The sequence below is a fragment of the Pelodiscus sinensis genome, chromosome 1 (assembly GCF_049634645.1).
Source record: "Pelodiscus sinensis isolate JC-2024 chromosome 1, ASM4963464v1, whole genome shotgun sequence".
Classification (NCBI taxonomy): Eukaryota; Metazoa; Chordata; order Testudines; family Trionychidae; genus Pelodiscus; species Pelodiscus sinensis.
Genome location: NC_134711.1, coordinates 137,159,503 through 137,175,217, shown reverse-complemented (window position 1 = coordinate 137,175,217; position 15,715 = coordinate 137,159,503). Strand labels below are relative to the sequence as shown.

At 45.5% G+C, this 15,715-nt stretch overlaps 2 protein-coding genes across 7 annotated transcripts in view; one reads left to right on the top strand and one right to left on the bottom strand.

Moving 5' to 3' along the window:
* The window catches only part of LOC102455180 (scavenger receptor cysteine-rich type 1 protein M160-like), an 89,501-nt gene extending 80,498 nt beyond the window's left edge, over window positions 1-9,003 (bottom strand). For 2 of the 3 annotated variants that reach the window (XM_075903235.1, XM_075903243.1), the window contains exons 1-4: window positions 8,799-9,003; window positions 6,848-6,966; window positions 4,727-5,038; window positions 1,274-1,588 (exon numbers count right to left, since the gene is read on the bottom strand). In XM_075903235.1, the coding sequence (XP_075759350.1) occupies window positions 1,274-1,588; window positions 4,727-5,038; window positions 6,848-6,908 (688 nt within the window). In that variant the 5' untranslated portion in view covers window positions 6,909-6,966; window positions 8,799-9,003. Of the gene's footprint in view, window positions 1-1,273; window positions 1,589-3,831; window positions 4,356-4,726; window positions 5,039-6,847; window positions 6,967-8,798 lie in introns of those variants that run through there. The other variant, XM_075903252.1, reaches the window with a different exon arrangement.
* The window catches only part of LOC102448849 (scavenger receptor cysteine-rich domain-containing protein SCART1-like), a 122,646-nt gene continuing 110,257 nt past the window's right edge, over window positions 3,327-15,715 (top strand). For all 4 annotated transcript variants that reach the window (XM_075903288.1, XM_075903282.1, XM_075903264.1 and 1 more), the window contains exons 1-2: window positions 3,327-3,403; window positions 15,458-15,708. The gene's annotated coding sequence lies outside the window, so the exon portion shown is untranslated. The remainder of the gene's footprint in view (window positions 3,404-15,457; window positions 15,709-15,715) is intronic.

Here is a 15,715-nt window from a genome sequence, read left to right as displayed (position 1 = left end):
CTAATCCACACTTCATTTGCATAGACTTTTGCGCAAGAAGGAAGCAGTATAGACGTAGCCTCTGTGTCTGTGCTGGAGGAGACCTGAGGGCCTGGCTCAGCAGGACAGAGTTAAGGGGCACCCCTGAAGACAGGAAGATAGGCTCACTGATATATCAGTACAGCCAAGTGACCAAATCCATCACAGGTACTGTCTTTGCAGTTTGTCAAACCTCCAGAGAAAGTGTTCTTAAATTAAATCTGTGCTGGGTCACCATCTGAGACTGCTATAACATGAAATACATGGCAGAATGAGGGGAAATTAGAGAGCAGGAGACATAAAATTCTCCCCAATTAGTGTAATTAATACTTTTTTTAAAAAATGAGTGTTACTAGCATGGAAGTGTGCCTTCCAGAATGATGGCTGAAGCATGAAGAGGGACATGAATGTTTAGCATATCTGGCACATAAATACCTTGCCGTGCCAGCTGCAAAATGCCATGCAAATGCCTTTTCTCACTTTCAGGTAACATTGTAAATAAGAGCAGGCAGCATTATCTCCTGTAAACATAAACAAACTTGTTTGTCTTTGCAACTGGCTGAACTAGAAGTAGGACTGAGTAGGCGCTCAAATTTTCCATTGTTTTGTTTTTGAATGCAGTTATGTAACTATATATATATAAAAGTTTGTACTTTTATAACAAAGAGATTGTGCTACCATACATGCTTGAGGTGAAGTGAAAAATACTATTTCTTTTGCTTAACATTTTTAGTGTGTGAAAATTTGTAATAAATAGAAAACGAGCACTGTACATTTTTTATTGTGTTTCAGTTGAAATCAATATATTTGAAAATATGGAAAAATACCCAAACTATTTAAATAAATGATATTTTATTACTGTTTAATAGTGTAATTAATACTGTGATTACAACTGAAAGCTAACTGCCATTAAAATTGACAGCCTTAATTTTTATATTTACAGGGTGAGAGAGAGAGAGTGCATTATGGATGAAAAGTAAATTACAGAATTTCCAGAGAATCACTACTTCTTGCTTAATTGGACACAGAAAGCTTTTGATAACTTTGAATAACAAATATTTGAATAAAATGGAAGCGAGGTAAGAAGGGGATTGATTGTTTTATTGCCATGAAAAACATTTGGGTAATTTTTGTTTGAAAGAATTGTATACCACAGCCGTGATCCAAGACTTCCTGTGGTAAAGATATTTTGTTTTTTACATCAGGAGTCTAGAATAATTATCTCTGATATTGTAATCATTGCTTTAATTCTTACCTGAGCACACAATGCTGACATCGTTTGCATGTGAACATGTCTCATTCAAATGTGATATCCTGGGGCAATAGAAGAGTTGTGGTTCATTCCCAGCACACACAAAGGTTTCATTCCAGATTGGCACATCTTGTTCTTTAAAATCAGCTCCTCCCAGGATGGATACCACTGCTCCACAGTTTAATTCGCTACAGATCACACTGGCAGCTTTGAGATCGAAGTCAGCATCACAGACTGAAACCCATATTTCTCCATGTTCTATCTCAACACGTCCTGAACAGACACTGTCCCCTCCAACCAGCTGGGACTTAATATGGCCTAGAGAATCAATAAAGCCAGGGATTGAGACACTGACACGCTGCAGCATCTTTTTATATCTTGATCTGCAAATATTTAAAAGTAATATTTCTCTAGTGAAAGTATTTAGAAACTATAAGATATGGTAATGAGTATGCTTCAGTGATGTAGCATCTAGTAGGGTTAAAATGTACAATTAGACACCATAATTTAAAAACAAAATTGTTATCAGAGGTTTTAAACGAATACTTTATCTTGCTCTATATATAAAAAAAGCTTTTCCTGAAGGAAGACAGGATGATGTCATCACCTCACTGTATGTCCTGCCTGCCTCCCTCCCCCCTCCCCCCGTCGAGCCTGACCTTGCTGCTTCCCCTTGCCACTTGGAATGGCTATTTTAAACCAAGCCCCCACTTCCTTTCCACCACTCCATGGCACAGAAACATGGCACAGAAGCCGGCAGACCCCACATTACAGCCGTGATAGCCCGGGAAGGGTGTGTGTGGGTGGGGGGGGGGGAAGAGTGCAGTGCTCGGGACAGCAGCCCAGGGACAAGTGCTAGGAGTGGGGCTCCCAGCGGGGATTATGTGCCAGCAGCAGGCTCTTGGGAGTTCCCCCACTGCCATGCTCTTGGGGAGCTGGAGCGTGGTGCCTGACAGCTTGGAGTCCAGCTGCCCCCATGGAGACTCACTCCCCTTCCCAGTGGCTGTGCTTACCGTGGCTACCAGAGCACGCCCAAGCCATCTGGGGGAGCCACTGCACTGACCTGTCTGCTCCTTCCCTGCTGGTGGGTGGCCTGGGCTCTCTGGGCAGGGCCGAGTCAGTGAACAGCGCAGGCGGGACTGCACAGGGGAGAGGTCAGGACAGTGCCCCCCCCCCCCCCCCCACTGCTGCTTTCCCCACCTCAGCAGGCTGCAGTGCCCTGGAATGCCACAGGCACATGGCACTATCTACTCCTCACTGTGCCCCACGCCAGGGGGGCAGGCACCCCCGCACCTCCATGGCCACCAGGGTTAGAGCCAGGCCTGGCATGGACCTGCCAGGAAAGGGGAAAAGGGGGTTCAAGTTATGGGGGGAGAGAAGGGGCCTGGTCTGGTAGGTGGGGGGGAGGGAGAAGGGACCCTACGCCCCGCAAGAGGGAGGTTGGCGAGCATAGCGAACAGGAGGCACAGCTCCCTACTGTTTGTTAATTACTATTTTCTTACTGTTTTCTTCACTCTGATTTTACACACTTTATTGCACAAACATTTTTAAAGACAGGTTATGCTTGAAACATACAGATCAGGATTTTCAGATATACGTGCCTAAAATTAGACTTACACATTTATATTTAGCTACCCAAATAAATGCTCTTAGTGAGATATGCTAATATGGATTTAGTATATTCACTTTAGATACTATGTTTGAAAACATTGTTCTTACTTCACAGATACGGGTTTCACAGGGACACAAATACTGTCTGCACTAGGGGTGGGCAAGTGGCAGCTAGTGGACTGGCTGCGGCCCGCCAAGCTGCCAGATCCAGCAAGCGGCTGCCTCACCAGCACTCTTACTGCAAAGAAGGAGCACCCCTTTGAATAGCAGGCTGCTAATTGCTCTGCAAGCTGGAGAGGGAGGAGAAAGCTTTGTGTGCTGTCCCCACCCCCTAGCAAAATCACCAAGCTCCATTGAACAGTTGCTGACCAATAGGAGATGAGAAATTTTGCTGACGGCAGGGCCACCTCACTCCTCCTCCCCCTATCCCCTTATTTCCCTCCCTCGCTGTATTGGAGCAGAGCCACATGGAACAGCCCACAGGAAGGGAGGCGGCAGTGCTGCTGGCTCAGAGCCACGTAGGTAAGCTCCTCCCAGCCAGAGCCTGCCTCTGGCACTTCACCCCCTCTCTCCCCACAACTACTTGCCCCAGGCCACCACCCAAACCCTCTGTATCCCCTCTCCCCACCTCCTCCAGGTCACAGCTCCTGCCCAGACTTTGCACCTCCTCCTACATCCCTCCCCAGGCCAGAATCCTCTCCCGCACCCAGGACCCTAAACCCTTGCCTCTGACTATAACCCCTTCCTTCACCCAAACTCCCTCTCAGACCCCACACTCCCTCCTGCACCCCAGTTCTCTATCCCAAGCTCCCTTCTACACCCCACCCACTGTCCCAGACCCTGCACCCCATCCACAGAAGTGCAGCCCTTGATCACTTACCAAAATCGTGGAGTGCACCACCCCCATTCAAATTATTGCCCACCCCTGGACTGCACATGTCTCTACTCACTGTGGAATAACTGGGGCCATAGTTGAAGATCTGACATTCACTGGAGTCCATTTGTTTTGGGGGCAGAAGCAGGATGCTGAGAATCTTTAGGGGGGGTCTCCTGCTGCCCTAGAGATCAGTTTCTTTGGAGTGTATCAGCTAAAGAAACAGAGGTGCTAATTCACAGGCTAAATCAGCCATAAGTAGAGGAAGTCCTGAAGCTGCAATAAGAGCTCTGGATCAGTGCCACCAGGGGATGCAAATGTTTAATGCTTGCCAGCATCTGCTCCTCAGCAGGGTTTGAATGCTCCAGGAAACTTCAGCAATTAGATCCAAGAACACCAGTTCAGTCCTCAGCCTGGTCTGCATCTTTTCATCCCAACCTCCTCACTCTTTTTAGTTCCATTCAGTCCCTTGAGCTGGCTGCAGCTTGCTGTTCACCCATCTCCACCTAGGCTGTCCAAAATCCACCCTCCAAGACAATGCAAAATGACATCAAATCAGATAGCTCTGTGTGCCATTGCTTTGGAAACAACACATTGAGTGAAGCTGTTTCTCCAGCAGGTGGCAGTAAGAGTAGCTGTGCTATCTATCCCTGAAGCCCACCCACAACAGTTCAGAGAAAACTGTAGTGACAATTACAAATGCAGAAAGGAATGAACCACCATTTGGCTGGAGAGGAGCCTACCTCACAGTCTCCCTTATGATAAGCTCCTTCATGCAACGATTTGAATTTTGCATGTTTTAGAACCATTACAAATCTCTGATGGCAGCATTCACACCGGGACTGTCTCATTATCCAGGCTTATAAATAACAGTTACGGGAGTTAGTACAGATTGTAGTCATTTCTCACTCTGGTCACAAATGTGATTCACCTCATTTTGCCTAGAGGAAATGGGGTAGTTGATTTCTTACCTGAACAGAGTACTCCAGCAGCATAAGGGCAAAATTTCAATTCCCATCCTCTGTGTTTGCAGTCCCAGAGCGCTGACTCATTACCATGACAAACAACTTCTGAGAGCCATGTCAGTCCAGAATATTTTCCAAAAATTAAAGCCTCAGATGTTGCAACAGCAGAGCCACACCCTAGCTGTCTACAAATTACTGAATGATACTGCCGCTCTGTTTCATCATTATCACACACCATTCCCCACTGGTCCTGGTGTTTAACCTCCACTCTTCCAGCACAGGGGCTGCCTCCATCCACCAGCCTCAGCTCATCAGCACCTTCAGACAGACACAGAACAAGAGAGACTGCATGCTTATTGTTTTCAGTTATCCCACCTGACTCTGTCCAGATCATGCATCAGCTCCAGAGGGGCTTAATCTCCTCTCCCAGTCAAGTAGAGATCCCTCACTATAATCTGGCAGTGAAAGGTGTTCTCTTCCCAAATCTCACTCCTCACCTTTTATACCATCCAGTTGGGCTGTTGCACATTGAGCATAGCCACAGCTGAGAGATACTCAGCAAAGTTTCCGGTAGCCCTCAGAGACCCCTTCACTAGATCCAATTCCTCCAGACCCCAGCCTCTTCCTTTCCCCAAATCACTGAAAACACTTATTTGGCACCAGCAAACCTCCCCTATATCACTGGGGGGGGGGTTATGTCCGCACATAGAACATTATACATGAGGATATATCGTGCAAAGTCTGGGTGGGAGGAGTAAAAGACATGGGGCATCTAGGAAAAGTTAAGGGTGGACAACTGTCTTTATTGCAAATGATACCCCTGCTACTCATTTCCCTCACCACCTTCTCCTTAGTACCTGGCATAACCCATCCCCTCAAATTGCCCATATCTCCTGTACCCAGCCAGAGGAGTCCAGCTCCTTCTTCATGCCCACTACTTCCCTTTTACATCCCCCATCAGAATCCAGAGAGTAGGGTGACCAGATATTCAGAATGAAAACACAGACGTTTTACTCATGCTAAGAGATTAGGGAGTTTCCTATAGGATGATTTGGTGAAGGTCAGGGAGGGGCATACAGAAGGAATATGGTAATTGGCGAGCGGACTAGAGTGAAAAAAACTTGCCAACTGTCTACTTCCTGTATGACCAGACTCTTGTTTCCCTCCCCCCCCCCCCCCCCAATCTGCTCCTTTTGTGTAGCTCACAGGTGTAGAGTGGCCACAATCTGATGCTAGCTGCCCAGCTCAGAATCTGGTTCTTACATGAACTCTGCCAGCCTGGTGTGGGGAGCATGTCGGAGATAGGAGGGGACCTACCAGAGCACAGCTATGCACTACGGGTACGTCTAGACTACATGCTTCTTTCGAAAGAAGCTTTTTCGAAATAATCTTTTGAAAAAGCTTCTTTCAAAAGAGATGGTCTAGACAGCCACCACTTTTTTCGAAAAAGCGATCCGCCTTTTCTAAAGAGAGCACCCAGGAAATCTGTATGCTCTCTTTCGAAAAAGCCCTGTTTGCGTTCAAGAGCTCTTTTGAAAAAAGGCATTCTTCCTCGTAAAATGAGGTTTACCACTGTCAAAAAAACTGCCACGTTCTTTCGATGTAATTTTGAAAGAAGACAGCAGCAGTCTAGACGCAAATGACTTTTTTTTTTTTTTAAAAAGGCCACTTTTTAAAAAAAAAAAACCCTGTAGTCTAGACATAGCCTATCATTTTCCAGGTTGTATAAGTTAGAGCAGTCCTTAGGCCTTCCTTATTCCTTGGTCTTGTACTGAGGAGAGAATCTAGCTCTGATTACCAGTCAAGTGACAGCATTAGTTCTGGAGTCATTTGGTGTGCTAAGGAAACAGCTCTGGGCTCACAGTGCTCCAGGAATGAAATATTTTGCACAATATCTGCAAGTGATAACAGATAATATCTAAATAGCTAAACTTTCTCTCTAGCATTCACCTATAGGAGACAGACAAATTTAGTTTAATTTTTTTCTGAGAGAAACCATTTCTTAATTTACATAATTGGCAACTAGAAGAAAAAGTGCCCACTAAAACCCATCTCTACCAGACCCCAAATTATAACCCTTCAGGTCAGTTGTCTCTGTTGTATGTGTGAACTAAAGCAGGTACTTACTTCTGGTGGAGTGAAAAGAAAGGAGAAGCCAAAGCAGCTGAGTGGAGAGAAGTCCCTTCATCACCACTCTGACCCGTCTTCTGACATTGGCTGCACCTAATCACCCTTCCACGGCTTCTCTGTGTTTGAGATGTGATCATAAAGTGGGAGGGAAATATATAGATTTAGCTTCTGCTGTCAGTTGCAGGGCAAAAAAAAAAAAGTCTGAAAATTCATACCCGCAAAGCAAAGTGGGAGTCACCTGCAGCCACACACACTCCCACCATAGAATGAGAGCTGTCTTTTTTAAAAAATATGGTTGTTACTGGATGAGCAATGTTAGAAAATAGTTTCATCTGCTCCTTTTGTGGTAGTGTTAGAACTTCATGCATGGACCATGAATACCAGTAGTGGAATCAGAGGTTCTTAAGATTTCCTGTATAGCCTCTCAATTATAGTAGGGTCCTTAGAGGTAGAGCAAGTTCTTCAGTTATTGTTCTTAAGCGGTGAATACTGTAGATCAGGTGTGGGAAAGCTTTTTTGGGTCGTGGACACTGACATACAGAAAAATCAGTTGGGGACCACACTGAAGAAGCAAAATACAACAAAACAAACCCCTCAATGTGGCACCCTGACTGAGAAGGAGAAAGACACTCCCCATGTTCCCTTCACAGACTAGAGTCTTGGGGGGGCCCAGCGTAATAGATTTTGAGAGCTCTAGCCCCACAGTGGAGGGGGCTGACGCACCAGCGCAGTCTTCCCAGTGCTGAAATGGGGGGATTCTTGGGGGCTGGATCCAGGCATGCGGATCCAGGATTCTGTCCCTAGGCCTGAGGTTCCTGCCCCCCCTGCATTGTAGATAGTGGGGACTTTGTTTTGTCTCATCAAGAATGATGATATAGTTGATTTGTCTTGGTGCAATTTTTTCAGTAATTTTTAAATGGTTGAAAAACACTATAGATAAATGCTACACATGTGTAATTGACAACTCAGTCATCTGAGGAAGTGGGTTTTGCCCATGAAAGCGCATGATACTATATATATATATATATATATATATATAATGATAACTCTCCTATTTCACCTTTTTGGAATGGAACATTTCAATGTTTTATATTTAGAAAGTAATTGTATTTCATCTTAAAAATCAAAATTGGGCAAAATGTTTTGATTTTATCAAAATGAAACATTTTGCTCAAGCCAAAATGATTTTTTCACCAGAATTTTGTGTTTTGTTCAAGATTTCAAGATGTCATGAAATAATCTGGTTCCTGCCCCATTTTAACTTTTATTTCTACATCATTTGTGGTCTATACTGTTTAACATTGTATTCATTGTCCCTGTACTATATGCCCTTATTTTCAAAGTGTGCAATCTTGCAGCTGTCTTACTTTGGTTCTGTGATGTGATGGGAGCCTCAAGGGTTAAAGCCGACTACCCAGTGAAAACTACTGGATGATGGTGAAACAAATGATTTTTATTAAGTGGTCAGAACCAGCAATTAACAAGTAGGTGTTTAAACTAGCAGTTGCTCAATACTTTTACAGTGTAGAAAAGCTTGGGCACAATTATACCCAACTGATTACAATTCTTTGATTACAATTCACTTATATCAAATCACTGTCCCTAATTCGCCTAAGACAACGCAGCATACAAATGAAAACTACAAAAAACAAAGCTAAAATAATGATAATAAAAGAACTACCTACAGCTAATCCCTCCAATGTCACTTTAGGACAGCTGGTGGAGTTAGTCATTGATTTTTTTTACTGTTACAAGTTGACAACTCCTGGGTTTTTCTTCTAACACTTATACCTGGGCTAAAACTTAACCCTTTCACATAGCACAAAATCACACTATCTATACAATACACTTAATATGACTTACTTATACTTCACAGGATTATAGGATATAATTAATACAGCTTAACTATTAACTAAACTACCAATTAATAAATTTAAGCAATACTTACAAATCCTGCAATGATAACAACACAAAGACACACTAGAACTCGGAGCATGCTCAGGACTCGTGCACCCCTATATTTGATTCAAAGGGTGGGAAGGCAGCCTCAGGGTGATCAATCCTTTAGCCGGGCAAAAAAAAAAGACACGTGCCCTCAATACACGGAACCTCCGTCGAACAAAAGGATTGAGGGTCTTTTATACAAAAATTCGGTGTCTAATGCCATGCTAGGGTCTGCTTTTGGCAGGGCCTGTTAGGCTAGTGATGAGGTAGTATGACAATACTGCCCTATAGGAATTTTTGTGATGTATGCGTGATCCTCTCGTGGACAGGACCAGATGGGGCATAGTTAGTGTGAGACAGTTGTGTTTTATTACCTTATGTTTTCTTTTTCTCTTGCTTCTAAGGCCGGTCAAGCTACGGTCAAATGAGGCTTGTCTGTAAATGCAGCTAGGCGCTATCTAGTCATGCTCACCTCCCTGTTTTTTTGGTGCTTTTGAGTTTTAGGATGCCTGTAAGGTCAAATTCCGTTCACAGAACTCGCATTGTGCTTCCTATGCTCCTCTGAGTATCTGGGGTTTTGTGTGAGGGGCCTTGTGTGGCAGGATGGGCTATACACGAAGGCTGTGGACAGAAAAAGCCTGCTTTACAACAGCAGCATGCCAGCTGATAGATGCTGAAACCCAATCTGGCTGTCCATGATGTTCTTCAACTGCCATGCATTATTTCCTAGAAATTTTCTTTATTGTTTTCAGCAGGTGACCAGAACCTATCCAATTTTTATATCAGGAGGGCAAAAGTGAATGTATCAGAGCTCAATAAACTTAAAATTAATTCACATTCATAAAATCTAAATCACAACGTAAAGCTTAAGAATTAGATTATCTGCTACCCACAACATGCAACTATCCAGCACTCCTTAAGGGTGTAGCTATCATCTATCTATATCCTGAACACCTATTAGCATGCCTATAGGTATGGCTGGTTTGGGCATTTGTTTCACTGAAACTGAACTTAGTCAAGAGACTGTGATTATGCCGTCAAGTGACAAATGTGGCGAGAAATAGGTGAATGACCTGCTGAGACCAGAAGAGTGTTCTTTGAGCCTTCTAATTCCTTCTCTGCATAACTGCAAATTCTGCATTATTTGCAGAAGGCTACCTGCCTTGCAGCAGCCAGTGGCTGGCAAAGAATGATTTGTTCAAATGCATGGGAGAAGGGGAGGGGGGAAGCAAGGGGGAAGCCCATAAAATCCTGACATGAGTAACTGCTCCTGAAAGGGAACTGGCTGAAAAATAAAACTAAAAAGGTGAACTGAATGTGCACTAGTCATGGATATTCTCCTCATTAAGATGCCATCCCTCAGCTAGAAAATGCAATAACAGGATGTAAAGTTTGCTGACATTACCAACACCAGCTGCTGTGCTCTGGGGAATGCCTGAAAACATGCTCAACAAGTTTCCCCAAGATATTAGAGAAAGAAAGAATTTGAAATTAGTATTTATGCAGTATATTACAATAACACTAATTTGACCATAAATTCCTTTATTAATTCCAAAGGCTGAACTATATTTATAGATCTAAAATGCCCCAGAAGCCTAAATAATAAGCAAAGGATTACACTAACATAAACAAAACATTTATAAACATTTGATCAAGATACTTAAAAGGGGCTCAGTTAGAGCTTGGTCTGAGTTAAGTAACTCAGCAGAGATCCTTTAAAGTACCAGTGTTAACTTAAGGTTAACTATTAGCAGGCAGCTATTGGCAATTAATCTTTTAGGAGTTTTAATAATCTTTAGCACACAAGTGATGTCATTGTCAATTATCAGAGCTTATCTGAGGCCAGCAAAAGCAACTTCTTATATAGCCAGTTATTTACTGTACCTGGTATCCAATTAACCATGTTTGATTTCTATTACTTCACCCCAAACCTTAAGTTAACATTGGTACTTTGAAGGATCCCTGCTGAGTTACTTAACTCAGTAACTCTTCTTTCTCATGATTTCCTTTGGTTTGGTCACATATGTTGGGACTATGACTCATGCTAATATCCCAGCTCTATTAAAAACCATAGCTTGCCTATATCTAATGGGGGCCTGTAATCCTACAGCAGGGGATCACCCTTAACGTCTTGTTTTGTGCCCCAAATGGAAAAAGAGCTATCACATGATAGGCCAATATGCATGTGGTCAGACTGCCGGGGCTTCTTCCACTCTTAGCTCTTTACTATAATTTAACTGGAAACAAAGGCTAAGGGCACTGTGGAGTACTGAGGAACAGGGACATTGACAGGGAAATAGAAGAAAAGTGGTATCTGCAATGGCTTTGGAAGTAAATACTTCAGTCATTAACTGCAGCATAAACCTTCCTGTTTAACATGCACATTACCTGACATGGGCATATATGCCTAGCTCTGCACTAGACCAGGCAGTTCGGATTAAGGTATGCCACCCAACTATGCAAAATGCATAGCTGGATACGGCTTAACTTAATCTGAACTACCATAGCATCCATACTGTGGGAGGCCGATGGGAGCACATGCTTCCATCAGCTTCTCTTAGTTCTCACTGAAAGGAATACAGGACGCCAGTGGGGGCTGCATTTCAATTTATGGGTTTAGACCCGCTAAATCCAACAGTAGAAGATCATAAATCTTCTCTGTAGTGTAGATAAGCCCATAGTGAACAGAGGCAGAATAAGGTTTTCTGGAGCCCTGGGTCAAAGCAAGTGGGGGCCTTCCACCCTCCCCACAACCTGTTTTGCTCCTTTCTGGCCCCACCCATAGCCCCAAGATCACAGAAGTTGTCCTAGTGCCACAACTTGGACCCCCAGCAGGGACTCCGAGACCTTGTGTCCCAGGGCCACAACAGGGATCCGGGTACTGGGGCTTCCTCTGCCCCCCACCTGATGTTTCTGAAAGAGAGTGGATCTGGCCAGAAATGCGTGGGAGTGCTGGGGCAGGGTTTCCCTGTCCCAAAGCTTCTGGTGTCAGGGACTGCTACAGAGGGAGGCTTCTGTCATCCTGTAGCTGCTACTGGGGTAAAGGGCTGGTGGTTGTTGTGGTGAGTTGCCTCCCCCCCACTCTGCTCGGCTTCTACCAGTGGTAGATTTTTCTGGGAGCCTTTCAGTTGGCCAGGGCCTCTGGCCATGAATCCAGTCAGTCCAGTGGCTATCTGACACTGATTTTATATATATATATATATATATATATATATTTGTATTTTTTTTTTTGTTCTTGTAAGCCGCCTTGAATATTTTAAATAGAAAGGCTGGGTAAAATTAAATAAATAAATAAAATAAATAAGCATACTATTCTACAATGATAAACTTAAAAAACAACAAATGGTCTGGTAGCACTTTATAGACTAACAAAACACGTAGAAAGTATCATGAGCTTTCATGGGCACAGCCCACTTCTTCAGATGACTAGAGTTTTGAGTTTAGAATGTGCAGAACCAAAATAAATAGGGGAGCATTAAAATGGATAGCATAGGACAATAGGTATAGCTGCTGGATCTAGGGATGATGGAGGTGCTGCTGCACCCTATGGCTTGTAGGGGTTTCCATTATATTCAGGGTTTATCGTTTGGTTAAATGGCTCTTGGAACCTGTGATGGGATAGTGCACCTGCCCCCCCCCCCCAGGGGGAGCTGTTGAGTCGCTAGGGCTCTTAAAATCATACCCTAACCCTGCACATTCAGTAATTCAGCTCCTGTCCTAAACATACAGCCCTCTCCCTAGGACAGTGGAGCCTCATGGCCAGAATCCTTCTCGCTGGGGCAGTATGGCCTAGCATCCAGAATCAATAAAAGCAGGTGCAGGGCCTACAGGTTGGGGATTGAGGAGGTGGGATAAGAGGGAAGGTCCTTTCATGGACTGAGACCTGGTTAAAAGACAGGAAACAAAGGGTAGGAATAAATGGTAAATTTTCAGAATGGAAAGGGGTAACTAGGGGTGTCCCCCAAGAGTCAGTCCTGGGACCAATCCTTTTCAACTTATTCATAAATGATCTGAAGAAAGGGGTAAGCAGTGAGGCGGTAAAGTTTGTGGATGATGACTATCTTAAACAGTTAGGTAAGACAGAAGGAGACTGTGAAGAACTTCAAAAAGATCTCACCAAACTGAGTGATTGGGCAACAAAATGGCAAATTAAGTTTAATGTGGATAAGTGTAAAATAATGCATGTTGGAAAAAAATAACTCCAACTATACATATAATATGATGGGGGCTAATTTGGCTATCAGAAATCAGGAAAGAGATCTTGGAGTTATCGTGGATAGTTCTCTGAAAACTTCCACACAGTGTGCAGCGGCGGTCAAAAAGGCAAATAGGATGTTTGGAATTATTAAGAAAGGGATAGAAAATAACACCCAGAATATCTTACTGCCCCTGTATAAAACTATGGTACGCCCGCATCTTGGAATGGGTCCCATCTGAAGAGAGGTTAAAATGACTGGGACTTTTCAGGGGGGATATGATAGAGCAGTGGTCCCCAACCTTTTCAGGTTGGCGGGCGCCAGGGGGCGTGGCCGTTTGCCCACCGGGCGCCAGGGGGCGGGGACACTTGCCCGCCCGGGGGCGGCCTCCCCCAGCCGCATGCCCGGGGCTGAGGCCGGGGCCCCCCCCCCCCATAGCCACGCGCCCGGGGCCGGCGCGCCCCCCGTAAGCGCTGCGGGGCCGGGGCCAAGGCCGGAGCCGGCAAGGGCACGCGCGGTGCCCCCGGGGGCGGGGCTAATGCCGGAGCCGGAGCCGGCAAGGGCACGCGCGGCGCCCCCAGGGCCGGGACCGGCCATGCGCCCGGGGCTGGCACCTGCCAGCCCAGATTGCTCCGCGGGCGCATGTAAAGAGCCCGGCGGGCGCCATGGCGCCCACGGGCACCGGGTTGGGGACCACGGTGATAGAGGTCTATAAAATCATGAGTGGTGTGGACAGGCTGAATAAATAAGTTATTTATTAGTTCCCATAATAGAAGAACTAGAGGACACCAAATGAAGTTAATGGGTAGCAGGTTTAAAACTAATAAAAGAAAGTTCTTCTTCACACAGCGTGTAGTCAACCTGTGGAACTCCTTGCCAGAGGAGGCTGTGAAGACTAGGACTATAACAAAGTTTAAAGAGAAGCTAGATAATTTCATGGAGGTTAGGTCCATAAAAGGCTATTAGCCAGGAGATAGAAATGGTGTTCCTGGCCTCTGTTTGTCAGAGGCTGGAGATGGATGGCAGAAGACAAATTGCTTGATCATTGTCTTCGGTCCACCCTCTCTGGGGCACCTGGTGCTAGCCACTATCAGCAGACAGGATACTGGGCTAGATGGACCTTTGGTCTGACCTAGTACAGCCATTCTTATGTTGGTAGGGAGATCCAGGGCCTCCCTATTCCACCAGGTCCCAGTCTGGGGCCCTAATAGTGGTGGTGTGGTCCACCATTAACTTGGTGGGGAATAGGGATGTTAAATATCGGTTAACTGAATAGTCAAGTAACCTCATGAATTCTTATTGTTTAGTCAACTATTCTGTGTCACCAGGTGTGGCGTAGTGGGGGGGCTGTCTGCTCTGTAACCCCGGGGTCCCCCTGCACTGCGATGTGTGATTCCCACTGACTCACCCAAACGTGTATTAACCCAGACACCTAGGCTCAGCCTGAGGAGATAACAGGGGATTCCCAGGGGGAGAGACAAAGGGAGAGAGGTGGAGACCAACAGAAGGCTTGAGGGGAAGGGTCAGTTGCTGGCTGGGGAATATGAAGGAGTCAGCCTAAACTGAGGGCTGGAGGTCTAGGGGGGTGATGGACCCCCCCCTCTAACCTAAAGGATCTGAGGCATCCTGGCCCATACTCCTATAGCCACATCACGTCTATGCTGTGTTGTAGCCTGGAGGAGAAATAAACCCTCTCTATTCTCTGGCTGGCAGAGTCTGTTCTTGCTGCTATGGGGCTGCAGGATTTGGGGGAATCCCGACTTGGCGTAACACTGGGGGTGGGGCCAACAGGCAGTGCACTCTGGCCCCACTCCTGTGGAGCCACCTACCACTCCACGCTGCTGCAGCAGCATGGGATGCCAGGTGGGAGCTGGCCCATGAGGGGAGCTGGTTTAAAAACCAGCTCCCCTCATGGAATGGCTGCCTGTTACTCTGTGCTACTGCCTCTGAGTGTGCAGCGTTGGTCAAAAAGGCAAATAGGATGCTAGGAATTAGTAAGAAAGGGATAGAAAATAAGACCCAGAATATCTTACTGCCCCTGTATAAAACTATGGCACACCCACATCTGGAATACTGTGTGCAGATATGGTCCCCTCACCTCAAAAAAGATATTTTGGTCCTGGAAAAGGTTCAGAAAAGGGCAACTAAAATGATTAGGGGTTTGGAACAGGTCCCATATGAAGAGAGGTTAAAACGACTGTGACTTTTCAGTTTAGAAAAGAGGAGACTGAGGGGGGACCCAGCATGAACTGGGCTGCCTGCCCACACAGCTCCTAATATACTTGAAATGCAGAGCTGCAGTGCGGGTAGGTCCCCGACCCAGCGCAAGCCAGGTCTGAGCCAGAATGCTGTCTAGCCTGCTAAAAAGTATACTGGCAGGGGAGGGGGAGGGAAATGCATGTAGTCTACAGCATTATTCGATAAGTAAAAGCTTATAGGTTAATCTACTATACTGTTACATCCTTAGTGGGGAATCATCTGCAACACGCCAAGTTCCACCGGATTCTCTCCAGGGCCCTGCCTCCTGATCCTTGACAGTGTCTCTGGTGTCTTGCTGGCTTTTCTCCTGGCCCAGTCCAACTGGCAGTTCGACTCCAGGCGCCCTGGCAGTACCTCCTTCACCTCCAGCCCAGACTGGGCCTGTCTGCAGGCCTTTATACTCAGGCTGAAGTCTGAGCATGCCTAGCAGGGCTGTGAGAGTGGAACGTCCTCATCCAGGTAAGTC